Source organism: Maniola hyperantus, chromosome 7, assembly GCF_902806685.2.
Source record: "Maniola hyperantus chromosome 7, iAphHyp1.2, whole genome shotgun sequence".
Classification (NCBI taxonomy): Eukaryota; Metazoa; Arthropoda; class Insecta; order Lepidoptera; family Nymphalidae; genus Maniola; species Maniola hyperantus.
In genome coordinates this window covers 13937554-13959908 of record NC_048542.1, presented here as the reverse complement: position 1 = coordinate 13959908, position 22355 = coordinate 13937554, and the positions used below count along the sequence as shown (strand labels likewise).

At 36.7% G+C, this 22355-nt stretch overlaps 2 protein-coding genes across 4 annotated transcripts in view; both read right to left on the bottom strand.

Moving 5' to 3' along the window:
• Nucleotides 1-5625: 5625 nt before the first annotated feature.
• On the bottom strand, nucleotides 5626-13389 carry LOC117983893 (ELKS/Rab6-interacting/CAST family member 1-like). The gene is made up of 5 exons (XM_069500003.1): nucleotides 12817-13389; nucleotides 12263-12423; nucleotides 11565-11712; nucleotides 10977-11105; nucleotides 5626-10166 (listed from the first exon to the last, which is right to left on the bottom strand). Exons 1-5 carry the CDS (start codon nucleotides 13387-13389, stop codon nucleotides 10137-10139), a joined length of 1041 nt encoding a protein of 346 aa, XP_069356104.1. The 3' UTR covers nucleotides 5626-10136.
• The window catches only part of brp (bruchpilot), a 54392-nt gene continuing 45398 nt past the window's right edge, over nucleotides 13362-22355 (bottom strand). For 2 of the 3 annotated variants that reach the window (XM_069499942.1, XM_034970530.2), the window contains 7 exons: nucleotides 19464-19652; nucleotides 18790-18929; nucleotides 16512-18681; nucleotides 15390-15656; nucleotides 14652-14857; nucleotides 14357-14420; nucleotides 13533-14186 (listed from right to left, as the gene is read on the bottom strand). In XM_069499942.1, the coding sequence (XP_069356043.1) occupies nucleotides 14151-14186; nucleotides 14357-14420; nucleotides 14652-14857; nucleotides 15390-15656; nucleotides 16512-18681; nucleotides 18790-18929; nucleotides 19464-19652 (3072 nt within the window). In that variant the 3' untranslated portion in view covers nucleotides 13533-14150. Of the gene's footprint in view, nucleotides 13492-13532; nucleotides 14187-14356; nucleotides 14421-14651; nucleotides 14858-15389; nucleotides 15657-16511; nucleotides 18682-18789; nucleotides 18930-19463; nucleotides 19653-22355 lie in introns of those variants that run through there. The other variant, XM_069499943.1, reaches the window with a different exon arrangement.

Below are 22355 nucleotides of genomic sequence, written 5' to 3'. Positions count from 1 at the left end.
AACCCCTGAGGGGGTAAATTAGGGGTTCGAAATTTGTGTAGTAAGTACACGCGGACGAAGTCGCGGGAATAAGCTAGTAAAGTGATAATATTTATCAAATTCAAAAGTAGGAAAATACCTACCCAATTGCAATGTCATTCAAACAATCGCCGGCCCTGAATCAGTATGGCAAGGTAGAGCCAAATATCACAAAAGCTCGTGAAGTTCTCCAAGGTCTCGCAATTTGGAGTGTTGGAGAATCGCACGAATGCCGCATACCTACCTTCGTACCTACTTATTATAATAATTATCGCTACGGACGGACAGACGGTGCCTCGGGCAGACGAAATCACTCCGGATCCTATATTATGTATGGAGGAGATTTTCACTGTAGTTATTTGATTCAACCCTTTCGAGATGTCTTCTCGTCCTAAATTCTTCAGTGCTTGAAGATCAAAGTCTTCGAACAGTGCATGTTGCCAGTGGGCAGTGATGATATTATATATTATTACTAGATGATGCCCGCAACTTCGTCCGCGTGGATTTAGGTTTTTGAAAATCCTGTGGGAACTGTTTAATTTTCCGGGATAAAAAGCAGCCTATGTCCTTCCCCGGGATATAAGCTAACTCTGTACCAAATTTCATCCAAATTTGGTGAACGGTTAGGCCGTGAAAAGCTAGCAGACTGACAGACAGACAGACAGACAGAAAGACACACTTTCGCATTTATAATATTAGTATGGATTAGGGTCGCTAACTATAGACCTCATAAAAAATCTCTGAGTCACTCAGCTATGCATCGCTGAGTGACTGAGCTTTTCATGGAGATGCTTGGATGTCTCTCTATGTGATCAAATCAGAAATCAGCAGAAAGCACCGCTTTACTAGAACACAGAATTAATTAAATTCAACGTACAGTTAATTGAATTAATGTCCACATCCACCGAATTTCACGTAGGCACCATACCTACCATACTATCAAGCTGCAAGAACCACTTTCATAATGTAAATTTTATCAGAGTGTCTAATGCGAAGTCGTTAACGGGAGTGCTGGACGGATTAAAAATAGATTATAGTGATTTTTAGGGTACTGTTCCCGAAGAGCGCCAACGGGACCCTATTAAGAAACTGCTGTCTGTAGCGTTCCTCTGTCCGTCTGTATCTCATGCACCGTAAGCAGGTGGATAGCTGAAAGTTTCATATAGTGTGCATTACTATCGCTACTAAAACGACCAAAAAAAAAATGGCCGCCGTGCAAATCAAAAAGTTAACAATAGGTAGGTATATCTTATACAACGATTCATACGAAAGCTTTAGTATCAGTGATGTGATTACCTACTATAATAATAAGTCTGTGTTTAGTATGGATCCGTGATTTTATACGATGGTACGGAACTCGTCGTGCCCGAGTCCGACTCGCACTTTTTTTTCTTTTAGTTATTTATAACCACTTTGTCGTAAATTTGAGCTGAATTGCATAATTGCAGGTGTAGCAGCGTTTTGATTTCAAAACAGTTTTGGACTTTATAGCGTAGAAAATACGAGATTTTGAGTTAGGAAGACGGGTTGGTTTAAAAAAAATCGAAAATTAAATGGAGATAAGTATAGTTCTAAATTATAGACCTGCTATACTTCGGTGTCAGAATAATATGTAGAATAGAGAATAGAATAGATATATTTCAAGTAAACTTTTACAAGCTGTGATAGCCTAGTGGCACTAGTGGTTAGAACGTCCGTCTTCTAATCGGAGCTCGGGGGTTCGATCCCGGGCACGCACCTCTAACTTTTCGGAGTTATGTGCGTTTTAAGAAATTAAATGTCATCAACACATCGTGAGGAAGCCTGCATACCTGAGAGTTCCAGAGAGAGGAGAGAGAGAGAGAGAGAGGGCCAGCGTGGCAGACTATGACCTAAACCCTTCTCACTCTGAGAGGAGACCCGGCTCAGTAGTGGGCCGGTAATGGGTTAATCATGATGATGATCATGGAAAATTCTCAAGGCATGCAGGTTTCATAACGATGTTTTTCTTCAGCCGCACTTAGTATTCCTTTTTTACAATTTTGGTTGGTACGGAACCCTAAAAATAATAAAATAGTGTGTATAACCAGTCCATCATCAAGTTAACCCTTGTAATTTGCAAAGTAAAAGTGAAACCAGTATGGGACATAACCGGCCCTTCGTATAAATAGTCGCTCGACAGTGACAGTTCGCTGCTCGACCGGAACTCGCACGCACCTGTATCCGGCGCTACTTCCGCTCACACAGCGGTACGGTGCACAAAAATATACCTATCACAATTTTTTTATTATACATTTTGGTACTTCCTAACTTATTTTACTACTAGCAAGTAGCCATTTTTTCACCTGGATCATATTTTACTATTTTTATTATAATAAAAAAATCACGTAAAAAATACGCGGAACAATAAAGGAAACTTAAATGTACTTTAACATCACATTTCAAAATGACCATGGTTTTTTTTCCATCTGAAAAGTGAAAAGTAAAAGTGAAACCAGTATGCGACATAACCGGCCCTTCGTATAATCGCTCGACAGTGACAGTTCGCTGTTCGACCGGAACTCGCACGCACCTGTATCCGGCGATACTTCCGCTCACACAGCAGTATTCTGCACAAAAATATACCTATCACAATTTATTTAAATACTTTGCAGTTTGGTACTTCGTAACCTATTTTACTATTGGCAAGCCATTTTGTCACCTGGATTTTATTTTACTTTTTTTATTATTATAAAAAAAAACCGGCCAAGTGCGAGTCAGGCTCGCGCAATGAGGGTTCCGTACTACAGTCGCATTTTTTCGACATTTTGCAAGATAATTCAAAAACTATGATACATAAAAATAAATAATCTGTTTTAGAAGACAGGTGAAGACCTTTCATATTATGATACCCCACTTGATATAGTTATCTTACTTAGAAAATTGAAAATACTAATTATTAGTTCATGACCACAATTCTTTTTGTGTGGTGTAACCACAAATTCGCGGTTTTCAGATTTTTCTCCAAATGTCAGCTATAAAATCTACCTACCTGCAAAATTTCATGATTCTAGGTCAACGGGAAGTGCCCTGTAGGTTTCTTGACCGACTGACAGACAGACAAACAGACAGACAGACAGACAGACATACAGACAGACAACAAAGTGATCCTATAAGGGTTTCATTTTTCCTTTTGTGGTACGGAACCCTAAAAATCACGTAAAAAGTACGCAGATCAATAAAGGAATCTTAAATTTACTTTGTTTAACATCAAATTTCAAAATGATAATAGTTTTTTTTATTATTTGAAAAGTGAAAAGTGAAAAGTAAAAGTGAAACCAGTATGGGACATTACTGGCCCTTCGTATAATATAGTCGCTCGACAGTGACAGTTCGCTGCTCGACCGGTACCCGTAGTACAAGATTTTACGTCTCACCAAACCAAACCAAATTCGATACAGTAAACTGGATCTTAAATGCCTTGTTTTAAAGCTACAACTTACTACTTACTACTTACTACTAACTTACTAGCTACAACAAGCTTGTCTACACTTCTACAGCCAGCGCTCCAAGCGGAAACATTGCGAAATTAAAATCAGTGGCATTGAATATTTGACTTCAATTCAAGGCTGTTTAGGTCCATTTTACTGTAACGCGGAAATATTTCGACTCTCGAATTTGGTTTCGTTACGGGTACTGAACTCGCACGCACTAAATTTTTAAATACTATGCATTTTGGTACTTCGACGTTCGTAACCTGTTTTACTAATGCTATTTTTTCACTTGGATTATATTTTACAATTTATTTTGTATGATTTTGCTGACCATACTTACACATTTTTGAACAGCTGTGCAAACCAGAATATAATTGACGTAGGTACCTACTTATTTTGGATTTAGCATTTTTTAAATTGTTTTTGTTAACTCTTTAAGTAAATCTAAACCAGAAAAATGCTTTTTTTATTTAAGGTTATCTAGTATAAAATTTAAAAAAAACCGGCCAAGTGCGACTCAGACTCACGCACGGTTCCGTACTCGGTTATTTTTTTCGACATTTTGCACGATAAATCAAAAACTATTATGCATAAAAATAAATAAAAATCTGTTTAAAAATATCCAGGTCCCCTTTCATATGATACATACCTACACCACTTTGGTATAGTAATTGAATATACAAATCATTTGTATTTTCAATTTTTTTTTAACAAATTTTCAAATTGTTTTAACAAAAATTGAAAATACAATAAATGATTTGTATTTTCAATTTTTTGTTTTTTTGTGATATAACTGCCAAATATCATGATTCTAGGTCAACGGGAAGTACCCTATAGGTTTTCTTGACAGTCACGACAGACGGACAGACAGATAGACAGAAACGAAGTGAAACGGAGTTAGGGTTCCTTTTTTTTTCAAGATTTTTAAAAATTAATGCGTTTTGCATAACTTTGACATTATAATTTTTCTATAGTTGTTATAAAAAAACTACATTTTTAGCATTAAAAAAATCCATAAAATAATCCGCAGACAAAATCGATTGGTTGTAATCAGTAATGACATGGTAGGTTTGTTTAATTTAAAATGATGCATGCTGCCAACTATTGTCAAGTAGCAGTTATAAAACATTCATTATTTTGCTATTTGGTGCTAGATGGCGCTTTGTAACAAAATCTGCCGTGAAAATATTCTTTATGTAAACTAGGTGGCGCTTTTATTAAAAATAAATAAATTTCACAATTTGTAGAAAATGCAAAAATTCAATAATATTAAATATCGTATCTCGTAGTTTAATTAGTGTAATTGGGCTTTATGGCCGTTCTAATTAAATAATAAATAAATAAATAATAAATAAATAATAATATTTTTTGAATGTTTATAAAAATCTAAGTTTATCAAAATTAAAAAAATAATTAACTGTTTAATTTTCAAAATGACGAGAACGCAACATGGAACACGATGTTTTTATTCTATTCTGTTAAAATGGTGCCAAAGTATAAACAAGCAGTAGTTTAATAAATTGCAAGAGTTCATATTTTAGTTGTAGAGTGTTTTTATTTTCTTATTCAGATACAAGTTAGCCCTTGATTGCGATATCACCTGGTGGTAATAATTGATGATGCAGTCTAAGATGGTAGTCAGCTAGCTTGAAAGGGGTATTGGCAGTTTATTTATATTAAAACCCTTATCGGTTTCTACACGACATCGAACTGAAACGCTAAATAGAATATATTTTTATTCTAGTAAACTTTTAAAAGTGCTTTTGAATCGTCAAATACTTTAATTTACCAACTGCTGGTGGCAAGGCTTTGCCGGTGGGGTGGCAACTAGCCACTAGATCCAGCCTTCAAAATAGGTTGTGGTTACGGCCAAGTGCGAGTCGCAGTATGAGCTCCCTCATGATCGATATAAAGCATTCATACAAAGGAGATGTTTATAAATCGTGCCCACAACGGTGGATCCGCGTTTGGGCCGTAGCCAATAGACTAGAACAGAGACAATTTAGAAACTATAAATTCCTAAATTGCTCCTGCCGAATAGGAATCGAACCTGGGACCTCCTACTTATAAGACCGCAGCGCGCACCACTGCGTCAAAAAGGTTGTCAGTTATTGATCCGTTAGGTCGTGTATGTATAGGATGATAAAAACACACATATTATATTATATGAAGATATTATATTTTCAAAGAACATGTACCTTATATTTTCAGCATAGTTTCGGTCAATACAACGTGTGAAACAGCGACCCACGGTTTAATACCATTATAATAATAATAATAACAAGTAACTAATATCATTTTAATACCATTATTATTGTGATCATACAATTTTCTACACACTTGATTCAATACAAAAATTAAGCTACAACGCTGAGTTGACCAAGCGATTAAATTTAAATATTCGAAGTATTCGAACACATTCGAAATTCGAATTCAACGGAGCGTTGCAGCTTGTCTATGCCCAACCTACCATTAATACATACTAAGTTTCAGCGACATGTATCAAGTATAAAAAGCCAGTTTGCCAACTCATTTTTTTTTTAGATTGTTTAGTTTAGTTTTCCAGCATATTTGAAGAATTGACAGCTTAACGGCTAAGAAGGACAATGGCCATTTTGGACCCGAAAACTGATAGGTAATCTGATATTAATATTCAGGTTGGCCCAAATAGTGAGCTTCAAAGAAAAACTTAAGTTCCTTGTACTTACGCCTACTTAAAAATACTCCATGTAGGTACGTTCCGCGATTTTGAATGGTTTAATTTTTTGCGGTACTATAAATACAATAATTAATTATTATCAGCCAAATAATTAATAATTAATATCTAATAATAATTAATAATTAATAATTAGTCAAATAATTAATAATTATTAATTATTTGACGTATATGGAAAATTTATGATTGTAAGTGAAAAATTTACGTCCAATAACCCCAGAAACCCCAGAATAAAGGTTGTTTCTCAGAATTTGATGGTTTGTCGCTTGAAAACTAAACTATGGCAAATAACTGTTAGGTTACGTAAATCGATTTGTTGATGTAAATAATTCATTTTTGGCATTTCAGCAATAGTCAAAAATTTTAAAATTATTGCTGGAATTTCCACCTCACTAGTCTGATTTCAGAAATCAGGTAATAAATAATATTATGTTCCCCAAAAGTACTTATTAAGTTTTTGGAGATTGTTAGGAAGCGCAGAGTTCACGAAAGTTTTAGAATTAGATATAGATGAGTTTTGTGAATCTAAAGTTGGAAATTTGACTACCCTTCTCGAACGTAAATTTTTAACATGCAACCAAAAATTTCTAAGAAGTTTTAGTACAATAGTTATTTTATCTTGATTAAGTACACTTCATATAGATTAAGTAAGTAAAATTAAAATCAGAAAAACCCACAAAAAAGTTAAAAATCCACTCCTTTAGAAAACATCTTAAAATGTACGAAATCATGGAACATACATGGGGTATTTTCGAGTAGGGCTAGTATTTTTCTTTGGATGTCACTATTTGGGCCATCCTGTATATGGAAAAACCAATTTTATATTTAAAAATATCAAAACTTGTAACTCTTTTAACAGTGTTAAAAAGTAATTACTTAGGTACAAGGTATTTTAATTATATTTTGTGACAATATCTTTAGATACTAAATTTTAAAATATGTCACAAATAGATGTAACACATAGTACTTAAATTATATTAAGAAAGTGGCCACAGTCCTTATAAGTAGTAAAACAGCATAAATTGAGATCTTTTGATGTTATTATTTTATAATTCGGCTCCAATAAAATCCAATTTATGAAATTGGGAAAGTGGCATCATTTAAAGCTTTTGCCTAAAACAGCAATAATAAAAATATGATTTAATAACATTTTATTAAGGATTTAATTTGACTAGGCTAAACTTATTACCATAGAATAGACAGCAGCTTAACTCTATACGAAAACTTGTCAAAATATACAAAAAATGATAAATTATTATATTTGTACAGCTTTTATGTCTTCTTCAATATTTTAAAACAAAATATGACACAAGGTATAAGAAATATGACAACTGATGATATTTAAAAAAGGAAAATGCTCTTTTCTTCTTACGCCAAAATTTAATCAATCTATCTGTAATCTGTCGATAAATTATTTTGTAACATTGTTATTTATCAAGAGACACCATACAATTTTGACGAATAAAAATGTTGCTAAGAAACTTACCCAGAGATTACAGATAAGGTTGATTTTAAATTTCAGCCGTTAATGATTAACATGAATAAAAGATTATGTGCTAAACACAGTTTCGTATAAAATGTAACCGCTGTTCGTATTAACTATACTATGTCATATACTTAGGAGTAAATAATATTCACAAATTGGATTTCGATACGCCGTTCAACGCATCACAAAATGCGATACAGTTGTAAAGACATATATAAAAAGCTCACGATAGATACATATTCAATACAAAATACTGTAGGTAGTTAGCTGCCGAAACGGAAGTGGCTTTAGATTCCCGCTTATTCACATCACTTCGACACGATCGTTCAACGAGATCGGACGTCTATTCAGCTATCAAAAACGCATCTCGCTTAACATTTAAACAAAATCAATTTCCTTATTAATAAGGCAGTGCTTTTGTCGAGTGTAAAAGGCGTTGTTTTCTATACGATAGCGTCCTAATTTCATAGACATATACAATGGGGTGTAGGCCGTAAACGTGTGAGGGAAAGTAGGGAAGAATTTTCTTAATTGATAAATTTGACTCTGAATAAGGTATTGTTTGCACTGACATGATTTGTTAAACAGTACTAAATATAGAATATGGGATAAAGGGACCCTCCCTTAATCTACGCAGACTGTCTATGCATACTAAGCCTTAGTCTGGCCTTACTCGTTTGATCAATAATGCATTTAAAATATTAAGCTTTGAGTTTGTATGACTGCTCAGTGTTATACCATGGCATGTCATGTTAAAGGACACTTTAACGGCACGATTTCTCTTAACGAATTCGAGACACATTACGACGACAAATCGTGTCGTGTTTAAAAGTATGTAGTCTAAAAATTTCAGTTTCTGTCGTAATACAAACTCAAAGCTGAAATTTCAACGCATCCTTTGGATTTTCATTCTATACGTCTATGCTATTTAAAGATTAATGATATGCCAACTGTTCGCTCCGGAGGCCTTAATTTGTGCTTGATATGTAAAAGTATTACAAAAAACTACTCGAATATAAGTAACGTACGTTTAATTATTTGCAGTTCAATATTATAAACAAAATCGTGTTTCTCTAAACAAACTAGGTATGTAGCTAAGCTTTGAAATTGCTTTAACATAATCGTGAAAATGTACCGCAAACAATCGATTCCGGTAACCGATTTGTGTAAGATCATCTCACATAGGACAGGTTTTTCTCCCAACTCAACTCCTAGTTGTCAATATTCAGATTTTTCAGAGCTGATTTTTTAGGACGTTCGTGATGCCCTATGTATAATATCGGACCGATTTTTGTCGATCGTCTGCGGTAGGCCTAAGTTATTGGTACGCATCTATATAATTGAATAATAATTATATTTAAGTAAACAACAATAACTATTTTCGTTTGGGAGGGACAATGAGCACAGGTATCACCCAAACACCCAATAAAACAATAACTTAATTAATAATATTTATCCTAAAACAATATAACAAGATTAGAGGTATGCGGTCAAAGCACACACAATACTTTTAATAGGAGTCTCCTACCGAACACTACCGAGCCCAACTCATACAAGCGGAGTTTGATTCTTATTAAAAAAAACCAATCAAACTCCACCTAGTCAGCGAATAGCGTTTTATTATAATTTAAACTAAGCTAAATTGACTATTTATTGGATATTTAATATCCTTTTCGCAATCGAAAAGGATGTTAATTGTTTTAGATCACAATTTAGTCCAAAATGGTGTAAAATCGAATTTGAAAATAGTAGTAACTGGTTTCGGAAAATTGCAGTCGCTGCATAGCTTTCGATAGGTACTAAGTAGTAACAGTCAAACTTGAAAAGAAAAGGTTAATTGCAGCTTCAAGTCTCCTATCTCGGATATCGGATGCTAAAAGTAGAATGTGTGCGATGGCTATAAGTTATTATAGATGGTAATACTTAGGAAGCGGTAAAAATATTTCATTTAGGTAATTATTTTTTATTAGGATAAAAATAGACACTGAGTGTACTTTTCTCTAGAAGATTAAATTATTGCTCTATTATAGGTATACATTTTTTTAATTATAATTTAACAATAATTGGTTATCTACAAATAATAAAATATAAGACTTGGTTCCATATCAATCGAATCTGTGTGTCTACGTCTTTGAGACCTTTATTTAGATAAAATAACTGAATTGAAAAAATAATATTTTTATTTACAGAATGATTAGTAATAACAATAATTAAAAAAGTGTCTTTGGTCGTACGGCGCGGTTTTTGAACGAGAATTGTTGGATTTTTGTACATTTTCTTTTCTTTAGACAAGGCAAAGGTCTAAAACCGTACAGCCTCGACGCGAATTGAATAAGAGATTGCAAGCGGGATTTTTTTATTTAATTGGTGATAAAGGCTAGTGATAAGCAATGGTAAGGTAGCGGGTGATGTGAGGTGATGATGAGGCCACAACAAAGTTACGATTAGACTTAGCTTTGTGACGTCACAGAATGGTTGCCGGGATGTCCTCTTCCTGAAAATTAATGTAGAAATTAAATAGTTTAAAGTTAAGTACAAGTACTTGTTAATAGCTTTAAAACTTTAAACACAAATATTCACAAAAACTGTAAAACAATCATTAAAAATCTATAACTAAGCCTTTTTAATTTTACTTTAAGTTTGAAGAAACTTTGTAATATTGAAGCATCAAATAACACATTCTCAAAAACTTAATTACTTACGTATAGTACTACTAAAGTATAGTAAGTAATTAAGTATTATGCTGATTGCATATTACAGGACAAGGATTTACATGTATTTTGTAATAAATAAATAAATTCTGAATTGTAAAGAAAAATTTAGAATAAAACAGCACACATTGTGACAACTGAAGCTCTTGCAGTTCATTTCATAATTTATGCGATTAGCTTTAGGTAATTTTTTATACTAATATTATTTTAAAATTGAATCACTACCCATATTATAAATGCGAAAGTGTGGTTGTTTGTTGGTTTATTGGTTTGTTGTTTTGTCCTTTAATCACGTCGCAACGGAGCAATAGACTGACGTAAATTTTTCCATAAAAAACCTGGAGAGTGACGTATGCTACTTTTCATACCGGAACATCGAAGAGTTTCCACGGGATTCTAAAAACTTAAATCCACGCGGTCGCCGTCACAGGCATCAGCTAGTAAATTAAAAATGTGTCGTTAATTAAATAAATATTTATCAAAATCAAGTCAAAAATGACATGAAACAAGTTATGAGGCAAATTATGAATAGCAATTTATGAGTGACGTGATTCCACACTCATTCTCAATAGGTTCTTTATAATGTACGATACCCAGAAAATTACATTTTCGTCGCAGGCGGCAATAAGGTCGTCGGCTAGCGTTAGCACAGGTACAGAACCTTCTCGGTCCTGGGGCGCTGGCTCGCTGGAACCACGTTCAAACTCCACTATTTGTTCATTCTGTGGTTACAAATCGTATAAAATTATTATTTTTACTATTCTATACCACAATATTGTATTATGAATGCAGCATCATGGATAGTAATAAAAAACTTGTTATACTGTTATTGGTTACACTGTGGCAACAAAGTCACCTAGTGATGTAGGTGAAACACACAAAGGTAGTAGGTACCAACTCAGATTTTCTGTACAGAAAAACTGTTTGGTACCTTTGCTTAATGTATAAATGGGGACTTCTGACAAATTGATCAGAAAAACAGTATCAAAATTCATCTTCATACCAACATTAAGCTTTCAGAGAGTTACTATTCCAAAATTGAGATTTTCGTTAAGTCAACCGTTATCATCATCATAGGCAACTGATACACGCCCACTGCTGGACATAGGTATCTTGTAGGGATTTCCACACCGGTCTTGCATCGCCAAAATCCAGCGGCTCATGTAATTATTATGCCTTACCTCCACCTTAAGTCTATTGAGCAGTTTGTCCTTTTCGCTTTTGAGCGCGTCACATGTCTTTGTCTCGTTCTCGTCCAGGACTCCTTTAAACTCTAGCTCGGCTATCTGCGAGTCTTTCTCACTGATCGCTCCTTCTAGGAGGTCGTGTCTGCAATTTTTATAACATAATGGGTTGCTAAAAACTGAATTAAAAGAGATGTACTTAATGAAGATTGGGACCAGTAGCGGAGAAAGTAAACTACCTTGTAAGACACCAACACAAAAAGAGTAGGAATAAGTAAGGAAATAGCAAAACAGATATTTCTTATAGAGTTCTCAGTGGTTAAAAGAAACCAAATTCATGGATTGTGATAAATTAGGTATCTTTGATAGGTGGTGGTATACCTAATAAAACATACCTACACTCAATTTATAAAATGGCTGCGACAGAAGTGAAGCTAATTTTATGTTTTGTCTCACTGACGCTCTCGCTATGAGCAATAATATGCGTACCCAGCCAGTGTATTAAAATTTCATCGTCGCGTTCATTCGTTTATTCATTTCGCATCATTACATTTCCATCGTAATAATATAATGTCAGAAGTAGGTTCGTATCAAAAATCTTCTTTCTGATTTGATTTATATTACTAATACTATTAGAGATTATAAAAGAAAATTACTAGTATTATTAAAGATAATACTCGAACGAAACTACTTACATAACATGCGAAAGGTGCCGCAGTACTGCGTTTCGTTTCGCCCGACAAATCTGCAGGGACTCCTTCAGATGCTTCAATCTTTTCAACACAGACGAACAAGTCTTGCAGTTCATTATCGATGCATTCTGCAGCGATAGTATGCGTTGCTGCATTTTTTTCATCTGTAAATATTAGTTGGGATATTAGAATTTCAAAAATTGTATTTACGATATAAAAGAGCTTGAACGAATCACGTATTGCATTTTAACTAATTAAAAACAAGCGATTACTCCCATATTTTCCTGTGCATCAAACATTAGAATAATTAAACATCAGTGACTGATTTTGATCAAATTTGGAGCAGTGTTCATGTCTGGCATAGTACTCTGATTTCAAAGCTATTCTATAAAAAAAGTATTTTGTACCCAGCAGTTTTAAATTATTTGTGCGGAATTAAATAAACATACAAATAAGTTTTTAATTACAATGTGGGGCTATAGTTTTTTGCCAAATTCACATTCTCATTTTAATTAAAAACTCGTTTGTCTGTAAAATTAATAAGTGTACATAAATACCTTTTGTATTGTTTCAATTCTCTTCTGTTCCTCTTCATAAAAAACTTTCTCTCTTTCAGCTGCTATTAAAAACGATTCCTTCAGAGCTTCTTCTAATTCCAATATTCTTCTATCATTATTGTTAGGAGTGATAGCACCAGGATTTTTGTTCAACACTTGCTCTAACTCGTTTATCCTCTCATCTTTACTTCTTACTACCGCTAGGAGTTGTTCAAACTCTGCTATATTATTATTTTCTCTTAAAGCATCTTCTAAAATTGATATACATCTTTGTTGTTCTATAATTTTAGCATTTTTTACTTCAATCTCTTTTGTGAGGTTTGCTACTTTCCTTGTCAATTTATATATATTCGATTGGATGCTGCTATCTTTGGGTAAGTTGATCAAATCGTTGTAACTTCTGCTGTAGTTGCATTTGTCAAGCCTATCCACTACCTTACCACTCTTTTGAAGTTCGAAAACACTTCTACTTTTCTTTATGCTATTAAGTTTTTGGCTGTCTGATATTTTGAGGATTTCAGATAGTATAAGCGAAGACTCGTTAAGCTCTATCTCTAAATCTATAACTTTCATTCTACTCTCTTCCAATTTAGTTTTAAGTCTGTCTCTTTCTTTTAGTGTTTTCGTTAGGTCGCTTATGGCTGCTATCTCGGTCTGTCTCGCTCGCGTTATCTCCTACACGGCAAGGGGTATAAGTTGAAATGAAAATGAAAAAATAATAAAAACGAATTTTTTAATAAGTAACAAAATTGTCAACAATATAAACTCAAAAATAACTCGAGAAAGGTCAACATAGATTTCCTTTTATTCATAGTCAATTGATATTTCGCATAACAAGAATGAAAGCTGGTTAACATCGACTAGTGGACAACTTACGGTTCTACCTAGATACATGAATACTTAACAGTTTTACAATATTGTTTTTATCAATACTTAAAAAATAATTCCCGCTGAACACGATTATTCAATTTTTTTAAACATCACTTAAAAATTATCGCTAAACTAATAATTACCTTAGTTGTGTGCTGGTTACAATGAACTGAAGTTTAAAAACCTGTATATATTCATGGTTTTTCTCGATTTATATCAACAAGAGGTGATGCTTGATACTTTATTATTATCTGAACACTTCATTATAATATTCAATACAAATTTCAATAACATTACTTAATACGAATTGCAATTGTAAAGCTTATGTGATATAAGTTCTTTAACGAAAGACGTGGAGTCTGGAGAAGTCGCTCACGGAATTGTTAGTACTCGCGACGGTTAAAGAAAAAACGTTAACGAAAAGAGAAAATAAATAAATGACAGTCTTGGTGAGAAGAACTAACTTAGAAAAAGCTTTTGAGGAAGCCTGCGGGACCGGCCTGTAATGCAGCATGGAAAAAATATTAGTACAGTTAATATTTTAGGTTATAGCAATGACATTTAATATCAATTAGCACGACAATGACGTGTGAGAAATGTTAATTATGAATTCATTAGTAAAAATTACTGTTATTATCACAGTTTTGTTTATAAATACGACCAACATTACCTCTTCTCTTTGTGCTTGTGCTTGTTGCTGACTTTTGAGTTTGGCTTGGAGGTTCCGTATAGACCTGAAATAAACATTTCCCTGTAACTCTTCTTATCCAAGAAAAATTTCTTGTACTTTTATTAAACTTTTTTTAAATACTAATTCTCGGTTAAACTTTTCGTCATGTCAAATTTCTACTATCTACACTGTAGTGCTTGTTTAGTCATCTGCACGAGTAGCAAGCTTGAGCATCGAGAGCCGCTTGGACTCCTGCTAGCTCACCTTCAGCCGCTGCTTAGACTTTAACACTTACTGTTGCAAATCCATGATCTGTTTCTCTTTCTGCGCCTGTTCCTCTTGTGACATCTGCACGAGTTGCAACAGCCGCTCGGTTTCAGCCGCGAGTCGTTTGGACTCCTCCTCACTAGTCTTCAGCTGCTGCTTCAGCTGGTCAGCCTCCTTCTGCGTATCCCCCAGCTTTCGGTTCAGGTCGGTAACCGCCGCTGCACTGCCACCAGCCTTACAAAACATACATTGCGGACATTCTTTATGATGCTCTAACTAAATTTCAGCCACAGAAGTCAATTTCAGCGAAGACTAGTTGACTACATAGGAAACATTATGGTACTCAAGTGTGTGTACAAAAACTGATGCACTTTAAGTAAAGGGATGCCATCACTCCTCACCACCAACTGCTAAACTGCTACTGTTGAGAGCTTCTTGGCTGAAAAACCTAATAGTTTTTGCCCGACTCAGGTATTGGACGCGGTACGCCATTAATGAAATTTACAATTAATTAATGCATATTTTAGCGTTTAAACAATCGTGAGTGATTTCCATTATATATTGTGGCAGTCATAACCGCGGCGCGTGCGCGAACTGACTCCCTTGAAAAAGGACCCCGGATGGGTTCGAAACTAGTCGGGATAACGTCGACTAAACACGTGAGTAAAGCCGGGACAGATATTATACATAATTAATGCATATGTGAAATGTGTTCCTGCAAACAAATGTTTCGCTAGTAAAATTAAATCGCTATTTGATAAGTTACCTTCCTCAAAGATGCTTCCATTTGGTCCATTTGCTCTTTTCGTTTCTTTAACTGTCGGTCTAACTCCATCAGCGATTTCTCCTTTTCTTCTATGTCTTTTCGCTTATTTTCAACCATTCTTCTATTCTCTTCAAACTGTTTTCTCGCGTCTTCTAGTTTCTTGAATTCTTCTTGCAGGTGTTTTCTAGCTTGAGCGGTATCTTCCCCAGCTTTGGCGTTCTGGCTGCCAACTTGTTGGAGTTTCTTGTTCGCTTCTCGGAGATCGAGCTGTTATCAAAACATTATTGTGAAATACAGGAAATGATGTCATCTTCTAAAAATGTTTATATGAGGGCGATAGAGTAAAATATCAAATAGCAGCATCCAAAATTTATAAGCTTTCGTTTGCAAAGATTCCTAATATTAAACAGTTTGGAAGCCCAATATTACAAAAGCGAAGTTTTTACATAAAATTTGGCAAAGTATAAACGCAGCAGCATATTCAATGACAAAAATAAGATTTGAATATCTTTAATAAACATGACCATGAATGTTGCAGTACAAAGTTGAATAGCGGATACGGCTGAAAGAGACAAGAAAATATAACAACGATTTAATTAGTTAAAGCTATATGCATTTTTTGCACCGAACATTTTACACAACAACACTGAACAAGGGTCGTACTGGGCGAGTGCGCGTGTGATTTTAAATGTCTGGTGCACTTCGAGTATGATATTGTACATTCTCATGAAATTGACTTCCAATTACTTTGCGATGATGAAACTAATAAAATAAATACGAATAATTATAATGAGGGGTTGGAGGATGCCCTGCGGGCCGTGGGAGGCATGCTACTATACAACAGTTATGTACATAACGACCGGCGATGATGATCCCAAACAAAAACTAAACGTATGAACATCGAAATCATAACATCTACTTCATAACACCGGTGCAATGATTTAAGCAGACAACGCACGCGACTTAGTGACGATTCAATCGAGTTTAACGTCGCAAGACAGTTTGCACAAACATCATGATAACATTGATAGAAAATAGCTTAAGAGTTTCTGATACAAACTCGATTCAACCACGCATTGCCGTCCCGACAACCGCTCGAGCTCGGGCGATCCTCCAACTGACCTGGCTCTTCTCCAATTCCTGAACGAGCATCTCGAGCTGCGACTGGCAACGCTCCCTTTCCACAGCGAGCGACCGCGCCTCCGCTTGCGCCGCTTCAAGCTGCTTCTGAACCTCGCGCACGTCGGACGGTCCGCGCGCTTGAAGCTGCTGCAATTGCTGTTGTTGCGCGTGGTATTGTTTTTCCAAAGATTGTAAACGTTGCTGGCATTCTGATAACGCTTTCTCCGCTGCAATCGCTTTTGTCTTTTCTGATTCAACAGCCATTCTCCACTTTTCAATTTCTCCAGCTTTCTGAGCATCTTTCTCGGCTTTTTCTGCCCTTTGTCGTAGAGCATCTTTCTCTTTAGTAACAGATTGCATTTGTTGTTGAAGTTTCGCAATTTCTCTATCTCTATTCTCGATAACTGATTTAGCACCACGCTCCGAGTCCTGCGCTATCTTTCTTTGTTCCTCTTTCAACCTACGCACTTCTTCCCGTTGCTTCTGAAGTTCAGTCTCTGATGCATTTAGTTCTCTTTGGAAGTTAACAAGCATATCCTGTGACTTTTCTAATTGTGCTACCAATTGATCACGTTCAATAGTTAACTGCTTTGTGTCTGCCTCTAGTTTCACTATCTGCTTTTCTATAGCATCTGCTTGCTTATCTCTTTGCTCTAGTATAGATGCCATTTTTTCTCGATCTCGCACCGATTGAGCTAATTCTTGTTGTAATTTTACTAATGTATCCTGGGTTCTATGGTCCAGTGTTCGCTGTTGCTGTTCCACATTACGTCTCATGTTCTGTATTTCAGCTCTTAACGCATCTCTTTCCTGTTCTACTTGACGCATTTCTAAAATAGTTCTCTCGAGTCGTTCGTGCATTCTTCCCAATTCGTTAGTCATTCTGTCATACTCTACTCGCGTAGTCTCATTCGTTTCTTGGTATTTAGCGAGATGCACCTGGAACTTTTCAAGTTCTTTTGCTAGACGACCAGCTTCCATTTCAGTCGCGTCTCTGGCTTGAATAGCTTTTTCCAATTTATCACGAAGACGTTCAATTTCAAGTCTGTCTTCTGTCCTCGCTTTATCACCAGCAACAGCTTGTAGTTTCATCCTTTCGATCTGTTGTAGTTCACCCTTAAGCCTTTCGTTATCTTTATCCAGCTGATCTGAACGCAACTTAAGTTTCTCACACCGATCCCTAAACTTCTCGCACTCAATATGAGCTCTTTCAAGATCCGCCCGTTGCTTCTCCATTGCCGCATTAAGCTTAGTAAGTTCAGTCTTAGAAAGTTCAAGTTGTATATTAAGTTCATGGAATTTAGTTTCTGCTTGCTCCTTTTCACTTTGAAGACGTTGGATTTCTGCTTGCGAAGCCTCGTAGCGCTCGCGATGTTTATCTAGCTCAGCCTGTAGTCGATTTATTTCTGTACTCCATTTATCCTGTTCGAATTGGTATTTACCTCGGAGGCCTTCGACGCGTTCAAGCTCCGAGCGCAGACGGGTTGCTTCCTCCTCGGCTTTCCGCGCTCGCTCCAGCTCTAGAGTTGTCTTCTCTAGCCGTGTGCGAAGTCGTTCCACCTCCAACTTAGTTCTTTCATGTTCCTCTTTAGTATCGTGATACTTTCCATAACGTGCCGCATATCGTTCTGCTTCTTCCCTCGCTCCACTTGCGTCTGATTTTACTTTATCTAACTCTGCTTGGACTCTTCTCAGCTCAGCAGATGCTTTATCATGCTTGTCATACATTTTCTCGAGTTCTACTTGTACCCTTGCCATTTCTTCTTGAGTTTTCTCATTCGAAGCTTGTGCTTTACCACATTGCGTCATCGCTCGATCATATTCAAATTGCTGACGTTCGTTATCAGCAATCAACTTTTCTTTTTCTGCTTGTAATCTTCGTAGTTCAATCTGACTCTTCTCATAACGTTCTCGAATCATTTCAATATCAACGCATAATCTATCCATATCTTCCTTAGCTTTTTCTTCCTGTTCTTTAGTTCTGCCTAGTTGTAAAGATGCCCTATCGTACATTTCCTGTAACCTATCAAGTTCGTCTTGTAGTTTTCTTTGATCCTCTCTAGATTTCGTTGCCAGATGAATATTTTTCTCTAGTTCCAGCTCAAGGCGGTCTTTGTCTGCTTCGAGTATGTCTATTTTGTTTTGTAGGCGGTAGATTTCATTTTGTGATCTGTAAAAGAAATAAACTCATTGTTAGAAGAAAATGTTTTTAATAAATTATCTGCTAACTACTACGAACATTTGCCACCAACACAAGACAACATGTAAAACAATGTACCTATCATACTTTTCAAGCATTTTTTCGTATTCTTTGTGCGCTGTCTCTTTTTCTTCGATAGTCTTTTGTGTTGAGTATAGAGCTTTATCTAGCTTCTCTTTCAATATCTCCAACTCTGTGAGGGCATCATCTCTCTCCATCTGCAAGAAATAGAAATGACTTATTATCCACTTTGTTACAAAAAAAAACTTTATGTGAACCCTGGATCCAATTATTTCCAACTAATTCAAATGCTATGGTACTGCTGACCCATACTGCAAGGACTGTTGTTTTTAAAAATCTTGTTTGAAATTCTCAAAATCCTTTTTTAACTCTAGTGACTTCCTCTAAGTCGTAGACTTCTAAAACATACCGAATACCGATTGAGTTGTATGTCAGTCAGTCAATTTCTCCTTTTATAGTATACTAGACGATGCCCGTGACTTTGTCTGCGTGGATTTAGGTTTTTTTAAATGCCCGTGAGAACTTTTTGATTTTCTGTGAATAAAAGTTCAGGGATGCAATCTAGGTACCAAATTTCATTGAAATTTGTTAAACGGATCGGCCGTGAAAAGCAATCAGGCAGGCAGACAGACGGACAGACATACAGACGGACAGACAGACAGACTTTCGCATTTACAATATTAGTGTGGATGGAAGTATGGATAAAGTAGATATAATGGTATTGTAAGTACCGTCAATTTCTGATGTTGTTGGTGCGCCTTCTCCCACCTCTCCCTGAGCACGTCCAGCTCAGTGGCTGCACTATCCCTGTCTCTTGCTGCCCTGTTAGCTGCGGCAGCTGCCGCTTCAGCACGTTCGCGACAGCTGGCGGCTTCCGCTAGTGCTGTATCCCTCTCTTTCTGCACACGGGCTACGAGCGCCTGAAAGAGATAAAAGATAATTTGGTTAACATACTTAGTGTAGGATATGAGCCTGATATGAATGTATGTATTCACATTATCATTCAAAAAAGCGTCAACTTCTATCGCATAGGGAAAACATCTAATAAAACTACCTAATAATAATATCCTCTCGACCGAATATCGGCCATGGCGGCCAATCTCGATACAGATTAGCCAAATGCGCGGGAGATATTATTATAGTGTGTGTGCAAACACTGGTGCACTCATTGCCCGATGGGGCGGAAATCCGACACGACCGGAGAGAGATCAGTACGCTTAGTACAATATATTATGTCTCACCAACGTTGATAGTATTCGAGTGTAAAAACACTTTCACGTTATAGTAAACTGGATCTCAAGTTTGTCTATTCGTCTACAGCCAGCGCTCCAAGCGGAAACGTTGCGAAATTACAATCAGTGGCATTGAATTTTTTACTTCAATTTAAGCTCAGCTGCGCGATTACGGGAGAATGACAGCTACAATGTCACGATCGCAATTATCTCTGATTGGTTAACGCTCGCTCACTATTGGCTACAATGCATTGTTGCAACAAGAATCGCACAAATTCAGCCAATCAGAACAATTATTGAGATTGTAATAATGATTGATGCTGTTTTAGACAATCGCCCTACTTGTCCATTTTACTTGGACGTTATTTTGTTTCGACCCTCGAATTCGAGCAACGTTATATCTTATACTAGGCGTACAGGCGCGGGGTACCAGCCAGGTAACCTCCCCGTGTGTTGTGGGTCCCTTCCGGGGGAAGAGCAGCGCTTGGGCCGGTGTCCCCTGGTAACATGGTTAACAGTTTCTCTTCATGGGATATATGCCCCACCGGTCTCTCGCCTGTCCAGTTTGATGACAGGCGAGGGAGATGTTGAGGATGGGGAACGTGGAGAGGGAATGGCCCTGCCCACGAGCCCTAGTCCTCGTGAGGACCTGTGGGTGATGGACACGGGGCGGTCCGTCGCTCACAGTGTGGTCCTCGGGTTGGTTGGCGTGCTGTGGTTCCGGCATGCCTCTAACGGTGTTTGGGAGCACGTAGTGCCCCAGTGGTGGGTCTGCTGCGGTGAACATCCACTGGCGGAGTAACGAGGCGTTGTTGGTCCCTTGTACTCCGTCGTTGTTGTTCGCCATCTCGGAACTTCGTGAGGTTTTTAGTCGGTAGGAGTCCGACATAACCACTGTGTTCCCCCGTGGCCATGATGGATTTTCCTCACGAGAAAAAAAAAAGCGTACAGGTGCCTGACCGACGGCTTTACTTGCTCTCCGAGGCACGGAGGTGAACCACTGCCACCCTCCTAACTCCGGGCTAGCCAATAGTACCTACTGAGACTTAACAGAAAAACCTAATACTTAAGTACATTGTTATTTTTGACTCGCCCCGGGAATCGAACCCAGGACCTCTCGCAGTTGATATGCTAACCACTAGACCAACGAGGTAGACTAATAAAACTATAAATGTAATCTTGGTAATAATAAACCCATTATAAATAAGCTCTATATAAAAATAAAACTAAGGCAGCCCGTTTAATTTTTTAATAACATGTGATTTATGTAATGCTGAAGGCTTTGAAAATATGCTACAACTTTTCAGTGAGGTAAGTATAAAAAATGTAGCTATAAAAGTGAGGCCGCGGCTCCGACAACAGCGGACGGTGGGGCGGCAGCGACGGCGCAGCGGGACATATTACCCATTAATATGGGTAATAATTATAATTAAATGAAAAAGTTTGTTTATTTATTGGTTTGTCTTTCTATCACGTCGCAACTGCACAACGGATCGTTTAATTTTGCGTCAAAATGAAACAAAAGAACCTTTATAGGGTCACTTCGTTGTCTGTCAAGACAAAAGAATCAAAACCTCAAAACCAAAAAAAGAAAAAGACAATTAATATTATTTACTAAATCACATAATAGACGATGGCGCTGTCCGTCATTAACTTGTATGAGGTCACGGTATGTGCACGGTAGGATAGATGTGGGATCAAAAAGTATTATTTATTGAACGACGACGGTACGGAACCTTTCGTGTGCGAGTCCAACTCGCACTTGACCGATTTCTTAGTTATATATGATTTAGTTACGCCCGCTTGTGTTGCTTACCGTTGCTGCTCCGCCCACCGCTGTCATCGAAGCCGCCGCCTTAGGTATCTAGAACGTCATAAAGTTCACCGTACTCTAGTTTAAACGGAAATAAGATCGAAGGCTTGTCGTGAAAGGCCGATAAATCAAACTTTATCGCGGAATAGCGATCGCGCCTCACCGTTTGCGATACGATTGTCGTACGATAACTTCAATGTTCGATAAAATCACTACTATAAATAAGAAAGGGTGCTTGTTTAATGGTTTATTGATTTGTTGGTTTGTCCTTCAATCACATCATATTGGAGCAACGGATGAACCTGATTTTTTGCATGGGTATAGTTAAAGACCTGGAAAGTGTCGTAGGCTTCTTTTATCCCGGAAAATTAAATAGTTCCCACGGGATTTATAAAAACCTAAATCCACGCGGATCAAGTTGCGGGCATCAACTCGTTTTTTAAAATAACATAATATGATTTAGTTACGCCCCGCTCCCTCCGCCGCTGCCGCTCCGCCCACCGCTATCGTCGAGGTCGCAGCCTTAAGTATCTAGAACGTCATAAAGTTCACCGTACTCTAGTTTGAACGGAAATACG